The sequence below is a fragment of the Topomyia yanbarensis genome, chromosome 2, assembly GCF_030247195.1.
Source record: "Topomyia yanbarensis strain Yona2022 chromosome 2, ASM3024719v1, whole genome shotgun sequence".
NCBI classification, from domain to species: domain Eukaryota; kingdom Metazoa; phylum Arthropoda; class Insecta; order Diptera; family Culicidae; genus Topomyia; species Topomyia yanbarensis.
The window spans coordinates 443,517,182-443,534,734 of record NC_080671.1 but is presented as its reverse complement, the minus strand read 5'-3'; the positions used below and the strand labels follow the sequence as shown (position 1 = coordinate 443,534,734).

General features: G+C 39.4%; 2 protein-coding genes across 2 annotated transcripts; one reads left to right on the top strand and one right to left on the bottom strand.

The window, feature by feature from the left end:
- Positions 1-6,687: 6,687 nt before the first annotated feature.
- Positions 6,688-8,039, top strand: LOC131685670 (splicing factor 3B subunit 4). Its single transcript, XM_058969546.1, has 2 exons — positions 6,688-6,788; positions 6,951-8,039. The coding sequence occupies exons 1-2, from the start codon at positions 6,755-6,757 to the stop codon at positions 7,985-7,987; spliced, it is 1,071 nt and encodes a 356-aa protein (XP_058825529.1). The 5' UTR covers positions 6,688-6,754; the 3' UTR covers positions 7,988-8,039.
- A 149-nt stretch (positions 8,040-8,188) lies between these two features.
- Positions 8,189-10,433, bottom strand: LOC131685669 (histone acetyltransferase Tip60). Its single transcript, XM_058969545.1, has 5 exons — positions 10,296-10,433; positions 9,986-10,115; positions 9,108-9,926; positions 8,884-9,046; positions 8,189-8,821 (listed from the first exon to the last, which is right to left on the bottom strand). Exons 1-5 carry the CDS (start codon positions 10,335-10,337, stop codon positions 8,605-8,607), a joined length of 1,371 nt encoding a protein of 456 aa, XP_058825528.1. The 5' UTR covers positions 10,338-10,433; the 3' UTR covers positions 8,189-8,604.
- Between the last annotated feature and the right edge of the window lie 7,120 nt (positions 10,434-17,553).

Sequence of the window (17,553 nt, the reverse complement as noted above, 5' to 3'; positions counted from 1 at the left end):
AAATAAATATATTTTTTCGACATAAGAACAAAAACTGATTCAAACGGGTACGCGTCACCTCTATTTATAAACTAACCGTATATGGTTTAGTCACTTCGGTGCGAGTGTGTGCAAATGCCAATGTTACCGAAAATCGATAGCGCTTATTGCATTGCCCGGAGACAATGTTGCTCGTATGGGATAAGAGCAACAACTGATTTAAACGGACATGCGTTGCTTCTATTTAGCTAGCAGCTAGCTGTGAAAGGTGAAAAAACGCCAGCCGTAAGTTTCGAAGTACAGCTTCAAAAAGGACATTCTGTATCTCTAGGTGCAGAAAAATGACGAAGAATAATCATTTCAAAAATGTAGCATCCTCTTGATACTATACTGATGGAAAATTACTGTGTGACCTTGTAACTCTGAAGCTCTGATAGACCAGAAAAATTACTAGCAGCCTACGGGAGAATACTACTAGAGAAAATACTTATACGGTTCGTTTGAAACTAAGTTTGTGAAAATCGGCCCAGCCATCTCTGAGAAAATTGTCATTTTAAATGCTATTACATTTGTAGGAATTTTGGTTTTCTTATCTGTTTGTTTGAACTAAGAATCATTCAAAACTTATTTCTGTTTTTATTGATTAATTTGTGCATTTAATTTTTAGACTTTTTCCGAAACAAAATCCTGGCTGGAGACCCGATTCTGGCATGTTGAGATGTTCCCTATGTTTCCCTTATCTGCCTGTTGTTGAAATCAATTATTATCCAAATTTAGTTATCTTTTCTATTCTCATGTGTTTCATTTAAGTTTTCTTGCCCACCTGTTATCCAGTGGCAGACACCAGGATCTGCATCCTCTACAAGCACTGCAACATTTGCCGTAACAGTAAAGCGAATCGATGAGAATAGAAATTAGTCAACTAGCTCGGATTGTGCGGCACCAACTCGGCGTGTTACTGACCCGCCTCAAACCCCTACTACGCGATATCTCCACTATCACCTCTGTGCTTAAGACACTGGAAATCTGAAGCCGCCGGCACATCCTGGTTCGTGATATTTTGGCAGTCCGAAGATGTCAATAGTATAGTAGATTTTCCTCCGCTATAAAACCACAGACTAATAGACAGAACACTCAAAAACAAAGCTTCGTCCGCTTTAACGGTCATTTTAAATATATTTGTAGTTGGGACTGTGACCACATTTGAAATTATGGCGCCACTGACATATGAACAAGCATATGGGGGATAGACCACTAGTGAAAAATTGTTCCCAAACCTGAGGGGTAACCCACCAGTAAATGAGTGATTGGGACTGTGAATAAAAGGTGGAGCTAGTGTTCTGGGAAAATTGTCGGATCGATGTTTTTTGAGGGAATTCCCTCATAGTGTTATGTCCGTTAGTCTGTGATAAAACTACAAGTTTAACGGCTTCCTAACTATCATTGTTGTTCCCCTCTCTCCGCGGTCTCTGTTATGTGCTTCCCCTAGTGTTAATTTAAACCAATATTCTTTTTTGTTGAAAAATTACCAACTGGATTCCTAGTCTTTAAAAATGATCGCACCAGTTATTAAAAAATTAATTTTACGAACTTTTCGAAGGTAAAATATAGAAAATTGGCACCTACAAGTCAACATAATGTACCGTATCAAAAAATGGATTGAAAAAAATGGGTGTTAACTCACATATAGAATGTTGTTTGGCTGTGTGTTGAATATTTGAATATTTCCCTTCTTTCGTTTTCGGTAGAACCTTATCAATGTCTGTCCTTGTGTCTACAATATGGCACCGCAACACGGATTAGCGATAAATGATTTTCTGATTATCTGACTGACGCTTATCTCTCCCAAGCAGATGATATAGAAATCTTTACAAGAGCATCAGAGCGCGAAAAAACCGGAATATTGAGGTTTCCATCTATGGTTATACCAGCTGGAAACCACTACTTCAAGCTGTCATGAAGCATGTCGTCCCAATAAACAACCGGCCACTAAGTCGTCCATCAATTCATCTCACTATTCTTCACATTTTTAATAACCGTATTTGAATAATTGAAAAAAAATTGATGTGATTTTCATGACCCTGGAACCGCTCAGTGAAAATGTATTTTATTCTGTTTTGTTGTTATTCTCACAAAACTTTGTTATCAGAAACCTGTACCTAGACCTGACCTCGCACTCCTGTCCATTGTAGATTTCTATACTGCACTTTACGCATAATTGTCCAATATGAATACAATATATACGCGAACGGAGGTCTTAGTGGAATGTACGTAATGTTGAAATCTTTGAAACATTACAATATGAATAGCAAATCCCATAGGACATGGGGCTGTTGTGCGTATACTGGCAGGCTAGTAAGGATTTTGTTGGGTATTTTTTGGGTGGAGAGAATAAAAGATTCTTCTTTGCGGATCTGGTGCATGCGCCGCTGAGACAAATAATTATCCAACAATTTCGTGATACCGAAAAAAATATATTCTGTCGATTTCAAATTGTTTTTACAGATGCCGTGTTCCATTTAACGCTCCTGCATGAATATTCGCAGCATGGTATTCAGTCTCAGCATGTTTGTGTCTCCGGATAGAATAATAATGATCTCAAACCTAAAACCTTTTTAGTGCTTTCAGATTTTTTTCGAAAACTTTATAGTGTATCTGTATCGATTTTGTTGGAGTAGGAGTTGGGCGTTACCCAAGTCTACCGCATGGTCTATGCGACACCGATAGCTTGGTGTCGATTGAATGCATACGTCACGGCTTGATGCTAGCAGAAAGGGAGAAGAATGATCGCATGGTCGTTCTAGGCGAGGATTTGTGAAGAATTTTTTGCCGGCGTCGGCGGTAAAACATGATGATGAGTTATGTTCTACCATAGACCATGCGGTAGACTTGGGTGCAACGCCCAACTCCTACTCTGCAGAAGGCAAAGAATTCTTCACATTTCCTTTCGATCATGCCCATATGAGCCTGCCTAGTTCTAGTTTTCCGTTCTAAGTTTATAACTGATTCGCTCTAGAATACCTATCCGTCTTTCAATTTCATTGCTTTCGTTTCTCTTAGTCTCAAATTTGCCGAAAATAGCCAACAAAATCGACACAGTAGAACCTTGCGGCAATTAAAACATAGTAACACAAAACTTTATAGTGCTATGATTAAAAATGAACGGGATACTTGGCTTGAAGCAGCCGACTATACATCGTTTTGGATATGTTGCCACGGATGAACTGAAAACACCAAATGAGAGACATGTATTGGGCCTGTTATCAAAGTCCTTGATAATACGTAAACTTCTTACGCTGGGATGAACTATAACAGTCCAATCGACGTGGGATAGGTATATATTCAAGCTACAACTTTTATAAAAGTGAGTTTTATCGCACCAGATTATCCGGAAAACAAGTATGGAGCTGCGATGTCACTTTGTTGATGTTTATAAGAGCGGTTCTGTCCATATTTCGTTGTTAATTCATTTGCACCAATCGAAGCAGAGAGGGCGGAAGAATCAATGATCAAGTATAAGTGAACTCTCAATAAAGGAGAGCTCTGCAAATTACTTCTATTTTTCGATGCTCGGAGAATCGTATAGGACGGAACCAACGCTAAAAGCCATTTTGTTCGGTTGAATCTTGTCACGTTACTCCTCAAAAACTATGATCGTAACACCACTAGGTTTACTAGCATGACTGCAACTTCGGATTAGTTAACCCAACAACGTTAACCTATCGAAGAAACAAATTAATGATCTTATTCTTTTATATTAAATCAGATTACCAAAAGACGGAAAAGTTTCTCTGAAAGCTGCTTCCTTTTAACATTGAAAATCCATTCCGGTGTTAGTCGGATCCGAATTATCTGGATACGTCAACAGTTTCCTACCGAGTTATTTGCCATTTTAACACTTTTTGCTGTACATTAAGGCAAGGACTAACGAGAAAGATAAATTCCTCTGTAAAACTTTGGGTTTGTTTTGTTGTCATTTTATTTTTCCCTTCGTAACCTAGGGACTGCGACGGTAACTATTTCAAATAAATGACGGCTTCCAAAGTGTTGCTAATTTCATGCATTTTGTCGTGTAATTTGAAATTTGACAGTACCAGTTATTTGAGTCACTGAGGGGTAGTCAGATTTGCGATACAGTTTTGGAATGCCAGTGTCTAGTCGTGTCGTTGATTCAACCGTCTCCAGAGTGTTGAAGCGGTTCCAGGAGCGGTTGACGTTGGACCACGGCAAAGAAGCTGGAAGAAAACCGGGACCGGAAAACAAAAAGACGGAGCGAAAGGTGAAGCGGATGATTAAAGCAAATCCCAACGTCTCAAGCCGTGATTTGGCTAAAAAGATCGGCATGTCGCAGAGCTACGTCCAGAATGCAAAGAAGAGAGCTGGACTACATACATACAAGGTACAGAACTTCCCAAACCGCGATGAGCGGCAACAATCGACGGCTAAAACTCTGGCACGAGAAGATGCTGACAAAATATGGCTGCTTGCCGTAATGGAATGGATGATGGCGCGGGTTCCATGTTCCAAATATTCATACAAGGCGTTCAACAGCTTAAATCACTAGTTCCTTTTATACCTATACCGTTGTTCATCTGGAATCGCTCGGAATTCTCTACGCGACGTATCAATCCTGGTCACGGCACCAAATGTTTCGTCAGGCACCTGCCCTACGTTGTGTTCCAGGTACGAAGTTTAATTGGTCATCGGAAGCTGGAATTCCCATCGTAGCGAACTAATGAACATTGGCAGACTTCAAGGTTGGCGCGACAAGTTCCGAAGGAATCCGTTACAAATAAACACAAATTATCTTCGTACAACTTTATTTTGCTTAACCCAGCGACGGGTGAAAACTCTTCTAAGCCCGATGACGGGTAAATCTTCCACTAAAGCCCACGACGGGTAATTTTCCTTAAAGCCCACGACGGGTTAAAGATCGACTGCCTAGAGCAGTGGCTAGACTACAACTAGTTTATTCAAGGCATAAAACATATTTCTTTAAAATTAAAAGTAAATTATTCTAATTATGATTGGCAACCTGGCAACACGGACGATGTATGTTATCCACTCGCATTCCGTATTTTCCTCACCATCGCGAGTGTGAGGAGTGAGATTGTGCTCACTAACTGTGTTGATGATAGGGATGACAACAAAGGGAGCAACCATAAATAAGGCTGTGCCGCAACAAAAGCCGATTTTAAGCAAATTCCGGGGTTGGAGTTTTTCACCGGCAAGAGCAAGTTCTATGTGGACGACAAATTTAAGAAGAAGAAAATGTCGGAGTTCGCCTCAAAATATCTCATTTGGCAGGCCATCTGCTCTTGCGTACTGAGGAGTGAGCCTTTCGTGACAAAGGGAACAGTAAATGGCGAGATCTACACTGTAAAGACATGACACTGTAAAGACTTTGATGGAGGGCATCAAGTGAAAATGCGTTCAATTTTACACTCAAGACTATCGATTAACTTTTCTTTTGATTTTTGAAGTAAATATATGTATAAAACTACCCTAAAATTTTGGTTTGATTTTAAACATTATAAGAAAATTGGCATGACATTTTCGGTGTCGCAATAATTTCGTGTTCGCCCTTTATCCTCTCTAGTGCAAAGAAAAACATTTACAGTTACAGAAAAACAGGCTCAGTTACGTGACTCAATGCGTTTTCGAGTTTCATGATTGAGTATTTTGCGAAATATTTCTCAAAAGAAATTCGTCAAGCATTCATTAAAACAACCAGTCACTCGCTGTTTACACAAAACTCCTGGTTGCAAAAACTAGCAGACAAAACAACGTAGTAAACCGTGCAGCCAAATTCATGTATTTGATGCTAAATTTCTCAGAGCATGTTCAGGAGTGTTTCAGTTTTAGATTCATAATTTTGACAGTTCTATAATATAAAACTGAAAATTTTAAAACTAGAACTTGCTCTCCCCAGCAGCAGTTTTAGCGGGTGTTCTATTCAGTTTAAAATTCATGTCTCGCCATGCCTTCAGCGTTACTGCATTCAAATTTCTTTTCCCCAGTCTATCGGGTCTAAGTGTCTGTGCTAAATACTCTCCATGTATTTAAAACACAGTTCTAACCGTGTTTTAAAATTAGCAACAAATAGAACGGCGTCGTATAACAGTTACAAATTTTAAAACAAAACTGTTCGAAATTATAAAACAAAACGCTCTGCTGGGGATGTGAATGTTTCAGTTTCAATTCTACTTTGAAACTCCTATACAAAAATATAGGAGTTTCAAAGAAGAACTGGAACTGAAACATTCACATCCCCAGCAGAGCGTTTTGTTTTATTATTTCGAACAGTTTTGTTTCAAAATTTAAAACTGTTATACGACGCCGTTCTATTTGTTGCTGATTTTAAAACACGTTTAGAACTGTGTTTTAAATACATGCAAAGTTTTCAGCAGAGACACTTAGAACCGATAGACTGGAGAAAAATAAATTTGAATGCAGTAACGCTGAAGGCATGGCGAGACATCAATTTTAAACTGAATAGAACACCCGCTAAAACTGCTGCTGGGGACAGAAAGTTCTAGTTTTAAAATTTCCAGTTTTATATTATAGAACTGTAAAAATTATAAATCTGAAACTGACACCCTCATGAACATGCTCTAATTGTCTCGCGATGAAAACTTGATGCTCTGAAATGTATCATCGATCATACCATGCAACATCATGTAATGTATCCGCATGAACTAGGCCATTTGGGAAAAATAGTCTCGCGCAGTACTGGAATTTTATTTTGACGTTAATAATAGAAAGCTTTACAACCATGGCAGCAGGTCCAATCGCTGAAAGAAATCAAGGTAAGTTTTGTTGAATTTTCGAATAATTGCGAAATGAAGCTTGGAGATTGCTGACAAATTACAAAAAGTACTGATCTACCATTGCTGATTCAACTCAATTGTGGCGTATCAACGTATATTTCCCATTAGAAATCGACTTTAAACTTACTGCTTTCCTTTCAGATGCCACCATTTATGTCGGCGGCTTGGATGATAAGGTTTCGGAAACACTCCTGTGGGAGATGTTTGTTCAAGCTGGTCCAGTGGTCAACGTCCACATGCCTAAGGATCGAGTAACTCAGATGCACCAAGGATACGGGTTTGTTGAATTCTTGGGCGAAGAGGATGCGGATTATGCGATTAAGATTATGAACATGATCAAGCTGTACGGAAAACCGATCCGTGTCAACAAAGCGTCTGCCCATCAGAAAAATCTGGACGTCGGTGCAAATATCTTTATCGGCAATCTAGATCCGGAAGTGGACGAGAAACTATTGTATGATACATTTTCTGCGTTTGGCGTTATTTTACAGACACCAAAAATTATGCGAGATCCAGAGACGGGCAATTCGAAAGGATTTGCCTTTATCAACTTTGCGAGTTTTGAAGCATCTGATGCGGCAATGGACGCTATGAACGGTCAATATCTATGTAATCGTCCCATTTCAGTGTCCTATGCGTTCAAGAAGGATTCAAAAGGAGAACGACATGGATCCGCCGCGGAGCGTCTTCTTGCGGCGCAGAACCCACTTTCCCACGCCGATCGTCCCCATCAGCTGTTTGCGGATGCTCCGGTTCCTCCTCCGATCATGCCTATGATGCCATCGCACCCGATGATGCCGCCACCACTAATGGCACCACCTCCACCTCCGACGCCTTCTGCGGTACCTCCACCACCACATGCCCCAGCCGCACCACACTTCAGTGCCGGTGCAATTCCTCCCCCTCCATTACCTCCACCAATTGGACAGCCACCTTTACCGCCACCATCTCCGATGGGAATACCAGCTCCGCCAAGAATGATTCCCCCACCGCCGTGGCAACAACCTGCTCCTCCACCACCTACACCTCCCACAGGCCCACCGAGGCCACCTCCACCAAGCTGGCGTCCGCCGCAACCACCACTTCCACCCCAGATGCCACCGGGGGCATTCCCTGGGCAGCCTAGACTGCCTCCGCCGCCACCAACCAATTTCAGCGCGGACACATTTAATTTCTAAGATGATGCTTTTATCCTGTTTTCCGGATTCTAATAAATTTGTCACAAGCAAATTTGGTAATGTCGATGCTTTTTCGAAATGGTTTGGATGACATTCTGATTGGGCTTATTCCGGACTGCCATATTTTTGTAATACAATTCCCTATGGAGGGAATTTCTTTTACCTTGGTTGTAATTAAAAAAACCGCCTATTTTACTCGTTTCGTTCAATTTATTATCATTTACAATCTTAATCAGAATCTATGTGTTAAGACTAAATCCTTGTCGCTATAAATAGCTTTAATGGGGCACACCGAGAGAATATGGTGAAACAACCGGATCACGGTTCCGTTGAAGAAAAACACTCTTTGATAGTTTGATTTCTTTTTTTTTCGTGCCAGTTTCATAAGTATAGTAAAATTGGAACACATCTTTCTAAAATACAGAATAACCATCAGGTCATCTTGCGTTACGGTTCAGTAATGGGAAGCGCATCCTCCTCTCCGGTTAGGGGGCAAAGCATAAGCCTACATAATATATTACCCAAAGCTTTTAGTCGTTGCTGGCTGACCCACGCATTGCTCATTGACACAATGAATCTGTTGTGTTTCCCCCCTTCGCTGCTGTATCTAACTTACGTTACCACTTGGATCGCTTGGACCAATCTTTCGGTGTCCAGTGGAGACACTTGGAATCGATTCGAATCTTGTGCTTCTCCATCGCCTTCCGATGCTGATCGATTGTCTCCTTGTTGATGCAGATAATGTACTGGCCTTTGTAGTAGTTGATTAGGTTCAGAATCTGCAGTGTCGAAATGACGTCCTCCTTTTTTATGCTAGTCAGCTCGCAGATTTCGCTATATGAAAATAAGGAAGAATGGTTACTTGTGATGCAGTGTGTGAAAGAACAGGCAATTACTTGATAGTTATCTGAGGTTTCTCGTTATCCCCCATCGGTTTCGCCAGAATCAAGATCTCCAGGATCGTCTGAGCCCAGTAACTCCGGTAGGATAGTAACCCTAAATCGGACAGAGGCTTTTCAGGTGAACCCGTTTTTCCTTCGAATTTCGACAACTCGTAGCCTAAAAAATTGTGTTTTTTTATCGCTATTATGCTAGACTAATACGCTAATCCAGTACTTACTAAATTCAATCAACAACTTGCCGTAACCTTTTCGCTGATAGGGTGGCATCGTTAAAATACACGCCACATTGTAGTCCTCTGTACTTTCTTTCTCCTTCGAGAAATACCCAACAATGTGGAAGCCTCTCGAATCAAACTCCGTCATCACGTAGAACAAGAACGGATCCGTGTCGTAGTAGAGTGTTTTATGGTCCAGGAACAGTTTTGCCAACAGGCACAAATTCTGCGCATAGCTTTTGTTCTTCCGTCCATCGATCTCGAAGAAACTGATCGTGTTCTTCCGGTAGATCTCATTCCCGGGCGGATGCCGCAGATTGCACTTTTTAATATGCCGCTCCAAGCACTTCCGACTTTTACGATACTTGAGACAGAATTCGCAGATGTAAATGCAAGGCATGGAGCAAAGCTCCTGCGGGTAAGGTGCAAAATACCACGGCTTGATACGATGTCTTCCGAGCTCTATTAGCTGGACGTTCTTCATCCGCGTCACGACGTCGTCATGGTGCGTGACCATACTACCCGATTGTCGTGGAGTTGGCGTTGTTGGGACTTCCTGAGAGTCTTCATTCTCGGTGGAGATGGCTTTTCGTTTTCGATTGATCTTTTTTTGTAGTGCGGCCGCCAGAACAGCACTTCCGTTGACAATGTCTGGCGATTGAATAGGACTAGCGGGGCGTGAGCGCTCTCCAAGCAGCGGTATCCGCTTAGGTGTGGTAACTCCGGTATTTTGACCGGTAGCAAGACCATCTTTCCGCGGGAACTGAACCTTCCGGGTGTCCAAGTACTCTTCGGTGACCCATTCGTCCAAGCGCTTGTTAACTGAAAGCAATCCGGACGTTAATATTCTATTACCTGCATCCATCCTAGTTCATACTCACAATCCACATAATGTACGTAGTACCAAACAGATTTATCCGTCACCTCCTTGATACTGATAATTTCCGCTAGTGGCCAATCGTTAGTACCAGTCATACGCACGGGTAGTCGACACCCTTCGGACAACGAAGCCTGCCAAAGAAAAAGAACCGCACAATTTAAAAAATCCCAAACCGTAGCAGCAGCAGGTAAATCAAAACAAAAACATTCGGAAGGCAATCCCGGCAGAAGGTCTAGAGAGAATTGCTTTTTTCGGAGGCAACCACGGTTCGACGGTGGTGGCCATGACTTGGAAAATATGCAGCTACTTACCGTAGAGTCGCAAATCGATTGCACGGCATCTTCCACGTCCATTTGCGTGAAATATTCGGCCAAATTTGATTCCTCGCTAAATTTAGTGGTTTTATCGGTCGCTTGTTTTGAACTAATTTGAAGTTTCTGACGGCTTGTCTACAGTGGAGGCACTTCGGGTAGGTAGACATACACACTGAGTAAAATCAGTGCAGCTTTTGAGTTAATATTTTATACCTCGCATTTACATTTTTGAAAAAGGCCAATTAATTTATTTATTGCGCTTTTAAGAGTGGAAAGCTAGGGGCAGATCACTCTAAGAATGTATAACAAATTTGCATCAAATTAGAAAAAATGCATTTAATTTCCATTTTTGCATCAGCTTGGCACTCCCTCGCAGAAAAGTTTGTTTAACAAACATCCTACGCTGATCCACTTTGTTCGACGTTTAGTTAAATGTAGGGCTAGTTTTTCTGTAGGATTTTGACGTCTTACACGCAAAGCAAACAACATTGCACGCAACGCAATATACATTATGAGTTTCTATTTTGATGGAAATAAATGCATTTAATTTCGCTGATTTTTAAAAATGCATCGCAAGTGATCTGCCTCTAGGTGGAAAGCGACTTTCGTTAAAATTTTCGTTGAATTTTTATCTACATTTAACCAGAAGCAAGACAGTGAGAAAAATTAAATATTCCAGTGATACACTTCACACCAATTGCTGAATTTTCAGCAGTTCAGTTCATGGTTTCAGTAAACCATGCCCGGATAGAATTTTACAATAGCATTTACCCTACAAACAATCATAAAACAATAAATATTATAGTAATTACTGTTTCAACATTGTTCGATGCCAAGTTCTCACAGTAGATTTACAATAAAATTTCATGTAACAATAAATTTCACTGTTCAGAAAAAAACTGATACAGTGCATTCACATTAAATTTTACTGTTTTCGAGAAAAAAATGTATGTAGAAAAATTGATTTTTTTAATGTTAAGATACATAACCACCCCCCTTTTTCACTGTAAAAGTCTATTTTACATTGAAATTTACTGTAAAAACGTTAAAGTTTATTGTTTTTGTATTGTAGCATAACACTAAAACTTACTGTAAATTATTGTAAAATTACTGTACTGTCACAGTGAAAATCATGGTTTTGTTACTGTACATTTCTATTCGGGTGATGCCGAAGTTTCAGCAACTAGAATTTATTCTATTTGACATATTTGAAAACCAGCAATAGAAATTGCCAAATTGGCAGCGCAATTACCGCACTTTCAGTATTTCTCAGTATTTGGAAACTGTAAATTCAAAAAATGCACTATAAAATTGATAAATAAATTTGCAGAAGTTTCACATAAAGTTTATCTGTCAAATGCATGAAATTCAAATTGCTAATTTATGTTTATATGTAATTTGCACATGTGTGATAAGCAAAACTCCTAGTGAGATTCGCGTCAAAGTGGCAATATCTGCTTTCCACCTTCGTCGCCAAACTGAAAAATAGCAGAGGAAGAGTATTGTTGAAGAGAGGTGCTTCCATTGATTTACTGTTATGAATTGATCAGCCGCGGTCAGTGCATAATGTTCAATATGTTTTTCAAGCATCCTTTCGTGAAAACTGCAAATTGGGTGTGCATAATATGTGGAGGCTAGTTAAAACTAAATAATATACCGAACAGAAAGTTTATGCATGGACTGTTGTTTTCGTATAGACTTATTCTTTGAGGTGTATCAATTTACCCAGGGTCCATGATAAATTGATAAAAAAAACGATGGAAAAAAACTTTCTTTAATGAATGACAAATTCCATTCACATTATCCAACGCCTAAATGAATCAAACGGCAAGCGCGCTGCAGCAACGTACCCCCAAATCTTCTAAAGTCAGAAGTTCGAGCCTGTGACAGAAAGCCCATGAAAGGAGGAATAAGAAAAATAACTTTTTCTTCCCAGTTTCCGTTGCTTTTTTTTCAACCAGTGGGTTCTACCCACTACACAAATTTATTTATTCGTCAATCAATTGTAGACTACATTACACAAACATTAACTGCTTATATACTATACTCTATACTATTCCTATGTACTATGATGTCGCAAAGAGTTGAAAAACTGTTTTAAACTTGTTCGGGGCATGGTAAGGTCAATTCTTTTACAATGCTCGTTATACACAGCCATCATCTGGTTTAGTAGTCCGAATTTAGCATAATCTGTACGGTGATGACTAGTGTTGCCACAATTAAATCTATACCGGGAGTTGAAAAATCTTTTCTATCTGTACTCTTCTATAGAAAAATCTGTACCGGATGCTGTACCCAAACAATAACAAGGTTGCATTAAAAAATCATTTTTCTTATACATATTTTTCATTCGGGGAAATCAAACCAGACATTCTTACTCGGTTGTTTCATTTGAGCTGGAATTCTGCAAGAAACCAGTTGGAATTCCGGATGAGTTTGACTGGGTAATTAGTGCTGTCTTTTTTCACTCGATTAACGCAAATAATCCATTAATTTCTAGAATAATAGAAAAATCAATAATCGATTACAAGCTTTCGGTATTATCGAGCAAATCGAGTAGCTGATATCAATTAATCGAGAGCATAATTAATGAAGGGTGGCATTGAAAACAAAAGTCGCAGAGCCAAAAAATATGACCAAACTTCTCCAAATTTTTCAAAATGTGTAGAGCGATCTTTTTTTATTTTTTGGTTGACAAACTAGGATTTACTAAGTAATCAATTATTGATTTTAATCGATTATTTTGGTCGATTAATCGAATGAATAAATCAAGCCTTCAAAAATGATCGATTAACGGATAATCGATTATTTGCAAAAATCAGGCAACACTATGGGTAATGACAATATCAGCTCCAGCTCAAATTCTCGCTGCCAACAGTGGCCAACAGAGTGGCGGCGAGAAGCTGAGATAGGGCTGGTAATATCAATAGGATGCGAGAAACCTGCTTGCAGGAAAATAGAGCAGGTCAGAGTAAATGTATGTACTCCGAGAAGATTTGCTCGGCTTTCACTTAGACATCATCCCTTTGATTTGCTGGAAGCAGTTTTCTCGCATATCGCATTCTAATGTCAGCTTCAGCTCAAGCTCTATCAGTACCAGCTCCACTTCTTGCCATCACTGCTGGCTAACTCAACGTTTACCTGCTGTTTACTGGGATGCATCGCAGGGTTAAATTATTTTACCTTGCTGTCATGTAAAAAAATCTGTACCAATCTGTACTTTTTAACAAAAATCTGTAATCTGTACCGTACAATATGTACCAAATATGCTTCAAAAATCTGTACCTTTCTAGATAAATCTGTACTTGTGGCATCACTGGTGATGACCTATCCCACTGAGACGTCCAAAAAATTGTTTCAAAATCGTTCAACACGGGTCCAACGATGGACGTTCGTTGAACGGTTATTTGGACGCTGTCCAAATTGGTCCAACGAACGTCCTTCATTGGACGATTTTGAAACCAACCGTTCTTAGAGGGATGCGATGCATAATGGTCGAAAGACAAAAGGTCGAAAGGACAAAAGGTCGAAAGGGAGAAAACGTCGAAAGGATACAATATTGAAAGGCATTAAACGTAAGGGACAATAAGACTTTTTCGCGCAGTTTCTTATTCCATCGCAGTATTTCTTAACATAGATTTTTGATTAGAAGCAAAACTGAGGATAAACAACCAAGACGATCGATTACTGTTTTCTACTGTCTGTTGTTTTTCAATTGCATTTCATTAATAACCATGTATTTTGGTTCGCTGAGTTCGTTACTATCTAGTGTTTAAGTGCAGTGGACTATTCCTTTTTATGTTTGCCTTCACTGACTACTATTAACTGTGTGTTGTTCTGTTTTCATGGTGATTTGGGGCCTTTGAATTAGATAGGAAACCTGTCATAACTGCTGTGTTGCCGTCTGTTATGTCATTTATCATCCGTTTCATACGCATTCTAATTATACTCTCTTCGAGTAGAATTTTCTCAACTTTGAAACCTGCGCTGGTTTTGGCGTAGAGCAATTGGCAATTTTTAAATATAAAAAAATCTGAATAAAGCTATGTTCTTGAAATTACTGAAAGCCGATTTTAACATATATGTTAATGTTAAACAAATAATCAAGCCTACCATTAACTTGAATTTCCCAAAAAAAAAATGATTATAAAACACAACAAATTGAATTGGAGTTTAACCTTCTTTATAACATAAACTGTTCTTTATATGATGATTGACTTGCCAATTATATTCCTTTCTCAATGAGGATTTGAGTTTTGGAGTACAACACATCATATTTGGATCGCCAATCGCAATTAATTATACAGAAAATAGTACTGAAATATTCACCCGAATAGAAATCTCGCCAAACATATGATTACGGCTTAAAAGCCAGCTGTCAAATTTTTTGTGTCTAACTAGTGCTAATTTGGGTACTAGTTTTAGATACATCGTCTAACTAGACACCCAGATGGTGCTAGTTACTGACGAGATGAATTCGAAACACAAAAAAACAAAACTTAATTGTCAAAATTCTCTTTGAAAGAAAATTCCGGATAAACCGTTAATGGCTAAACGCAGTTTATAGCAGTTAATGAAAGAAAAAAAATCTCTTTTGTTTACTACTAATATCTGTGATTGGCGAGTAACGGTTTGTGTGGAATTTCTTTTCAAAGAGAATTTTGCCAGTTGGTTTTTAAGCCGTAATCATATGTTTGTCGAGAAATATACAGTTACAAAACCATGATTTTCGCTGTGACAGTACAGTAATTTTACAATAATTTACAGTAAGTTTTAGTGTTAGGCTACAATACAAAAACAATAAATTTTAACGTTTTTACAGTAAATTTCATTGTAAAATAGACTTTTACAGTGAAAAAGGGAATGGTTATGTATCTTAACATTAAAAAATATCATTTTTTCTCCATTTAAAATTTAATGTGAATGCACTGTATCAGTTTTTTGCTGAACAGTGAAATTTATTGTTGCATGAAATTTTATTGTAAATCTACTGTGAGAACTTGGCATCGAATAATGTTGAAACAGTAATAACTATAATATTTATTGTTTTATGATTGTTTGTATGGTAAATGCAATTGTAAAATTTTATCCGGGCAATAGTCCAAATTTTTCCGAAACTACCAGGCACAAAATATGTTCGATGAAGCTAGGACGAAACTGCTTTGAAGTGAAGTGCAACCGCATAGCCGAGTACAAGGAACAGAAGCGGCGCAAAGCCACTGAGCATCCGCTGGACGATGTGGCCGCCGACCCGCCGTCGGAAACGGCAGCTCCTCGCAAGCAAACCTGTGATCCACTCATTTGCCCGGCTTTCTCAACCATAGGGTCGATAAATTAGTTTAGGTCCGACTGAGCGGAGCGACGGCAATGTTGATTTATTTATTTATTTTACTCTTCTGCTTTAAAAATGATGAACTAACTATGATTGGTATGCGACATTTTTAATTCTATATACAATATTGCTAAACTTTTTTTTGTTGTACTATAATATACAGAAAAACAAATAATTCTTAATATATTATAAACAATCTGTCTGCTTTTGCGTTTCCCGGATCACTCAACAAGTGGTTTAAGTGGCACCTCTTACGAGGACCATTTGTCACTTTTAAAGTTTCCCGACCAGAAAGCCAGCCCCAGGGCGGGTTACTTTTAATAAAGTTCAGGGGAAACGAAACGGCAGATGCTAAAGCCGAAGGGTACTCGATCTCGCGGGATGATACCAAACAGTAATCAAAAGACTAAACTACCAACTCCAACTCCAGACTATCATCACTGGCAGAGTCCCTGATAACTATCAATAATAAGCCAGCTTCCGAAACCAGAATGGGGACTGTTTTCCTGAACAGTCTTACCCGGAGTACATTGGAAAAACTACTGGAATATTAACATGAGACCCTTCAACTAAACAAATCTACAGAAATATCACTTCAAACACCTCAACATTGATTAATGGGGCACGCAATCAATTTTAAAGGTATACTCCACAAAAAGAACATAATTCTTCTTCAAACATTCTTTTTCTTCTGTTTTGCCGGTTTGGGGCCCTAGCATGTGCGGGTGGAGAATCTATTCTACGCTCTAATTTTTACTATTTGGCTTGAGCTTTTTCCACCCTGCGCAGAGACCCGATTATCTCACGCTGCTGCTTTTGATACGCACTCACACCTTTAAAATGTTGACGACTGCTGGTACCGCACTGCGTGCACCAAATTTGATGAAAGCTATTCGACGACGACGCGGCTGTTTTGCGCTGCCTAGCGCCGAGGGTGTTGTTAAGGTTCTTGGATTTCGGTAACTACTGGTACCCTGTCAAAAAATGCGGACGAACATGGTCAGGCGATTTAAAAAGTTTGACGTTTGACTCAACTCGCCTGGGCAATTAGCCCCTCGGAACAAATGCAATTTGCGAATGCGATTTAAAGGCAATTTCAATACTTAGACAAATTTTCTGGCGGCTGAAATGGACTTGGTTGTTTTTCGCGTTTTTCAAACATGGCGGTTCATGTCTGGTTTAAGCTTAAAATTGTTTTTTGAACAATTGGTGTGTTTTCACTTGTACTTTGTTTGTCTAGTGCACTTCATTTAGCCAACGAATGTGGGAAATTGTGGAATCGTGTGTATGTATAGTAGAACAAGATCTCTGACCTAAAGTCTTAATGAACGTCAGATTGTGATAAGTTTTGAAGTGCAATACCAATTTCACCATTGATTCTTCCTATAATTTGGTGATGATTACTTAGTATACTGGTAAGTATATGTAAGTAGATAATGAATCCGAAAATAATTATTTTTAATTTTCATATTAGGCACTTAAGGGCGATTAAATGGACGGGTTGGGCGGCAAAAAAAGACGGCGGCAAATCGCCCAAATGTTGCATTTGAAATAGCCCCCTAAATGCCAGCAATTTGCTGGCAAATTGAAGGGCAATTAGCGCATCCGAGTTGGCAAATAGCCCCCCGTTAGCCAGCAACTTGCCTTTTTTGACTGGGTAGTGTCGGATCGCCGGGCAGCGTACCAGAAACAAAATACGGATGCTACCGATCCGACTGACAGCGTTTAGTCATGCCGCCTTACGTACGTGGCGGCGTGTCTTTGTCCGGTTTTTTTACTCCAACGGCGGACTTCGTATCGCCTGTAAGTCCAAAGTCCTCGCAAAGAGCAAAAAGAAAACGATATGGAGAGAGAACGTCGTTTAGCTTCTACGCAAGCAGAACATTTGTTCTATCCGTCCGGTATTCATTCTTCATCATAGGA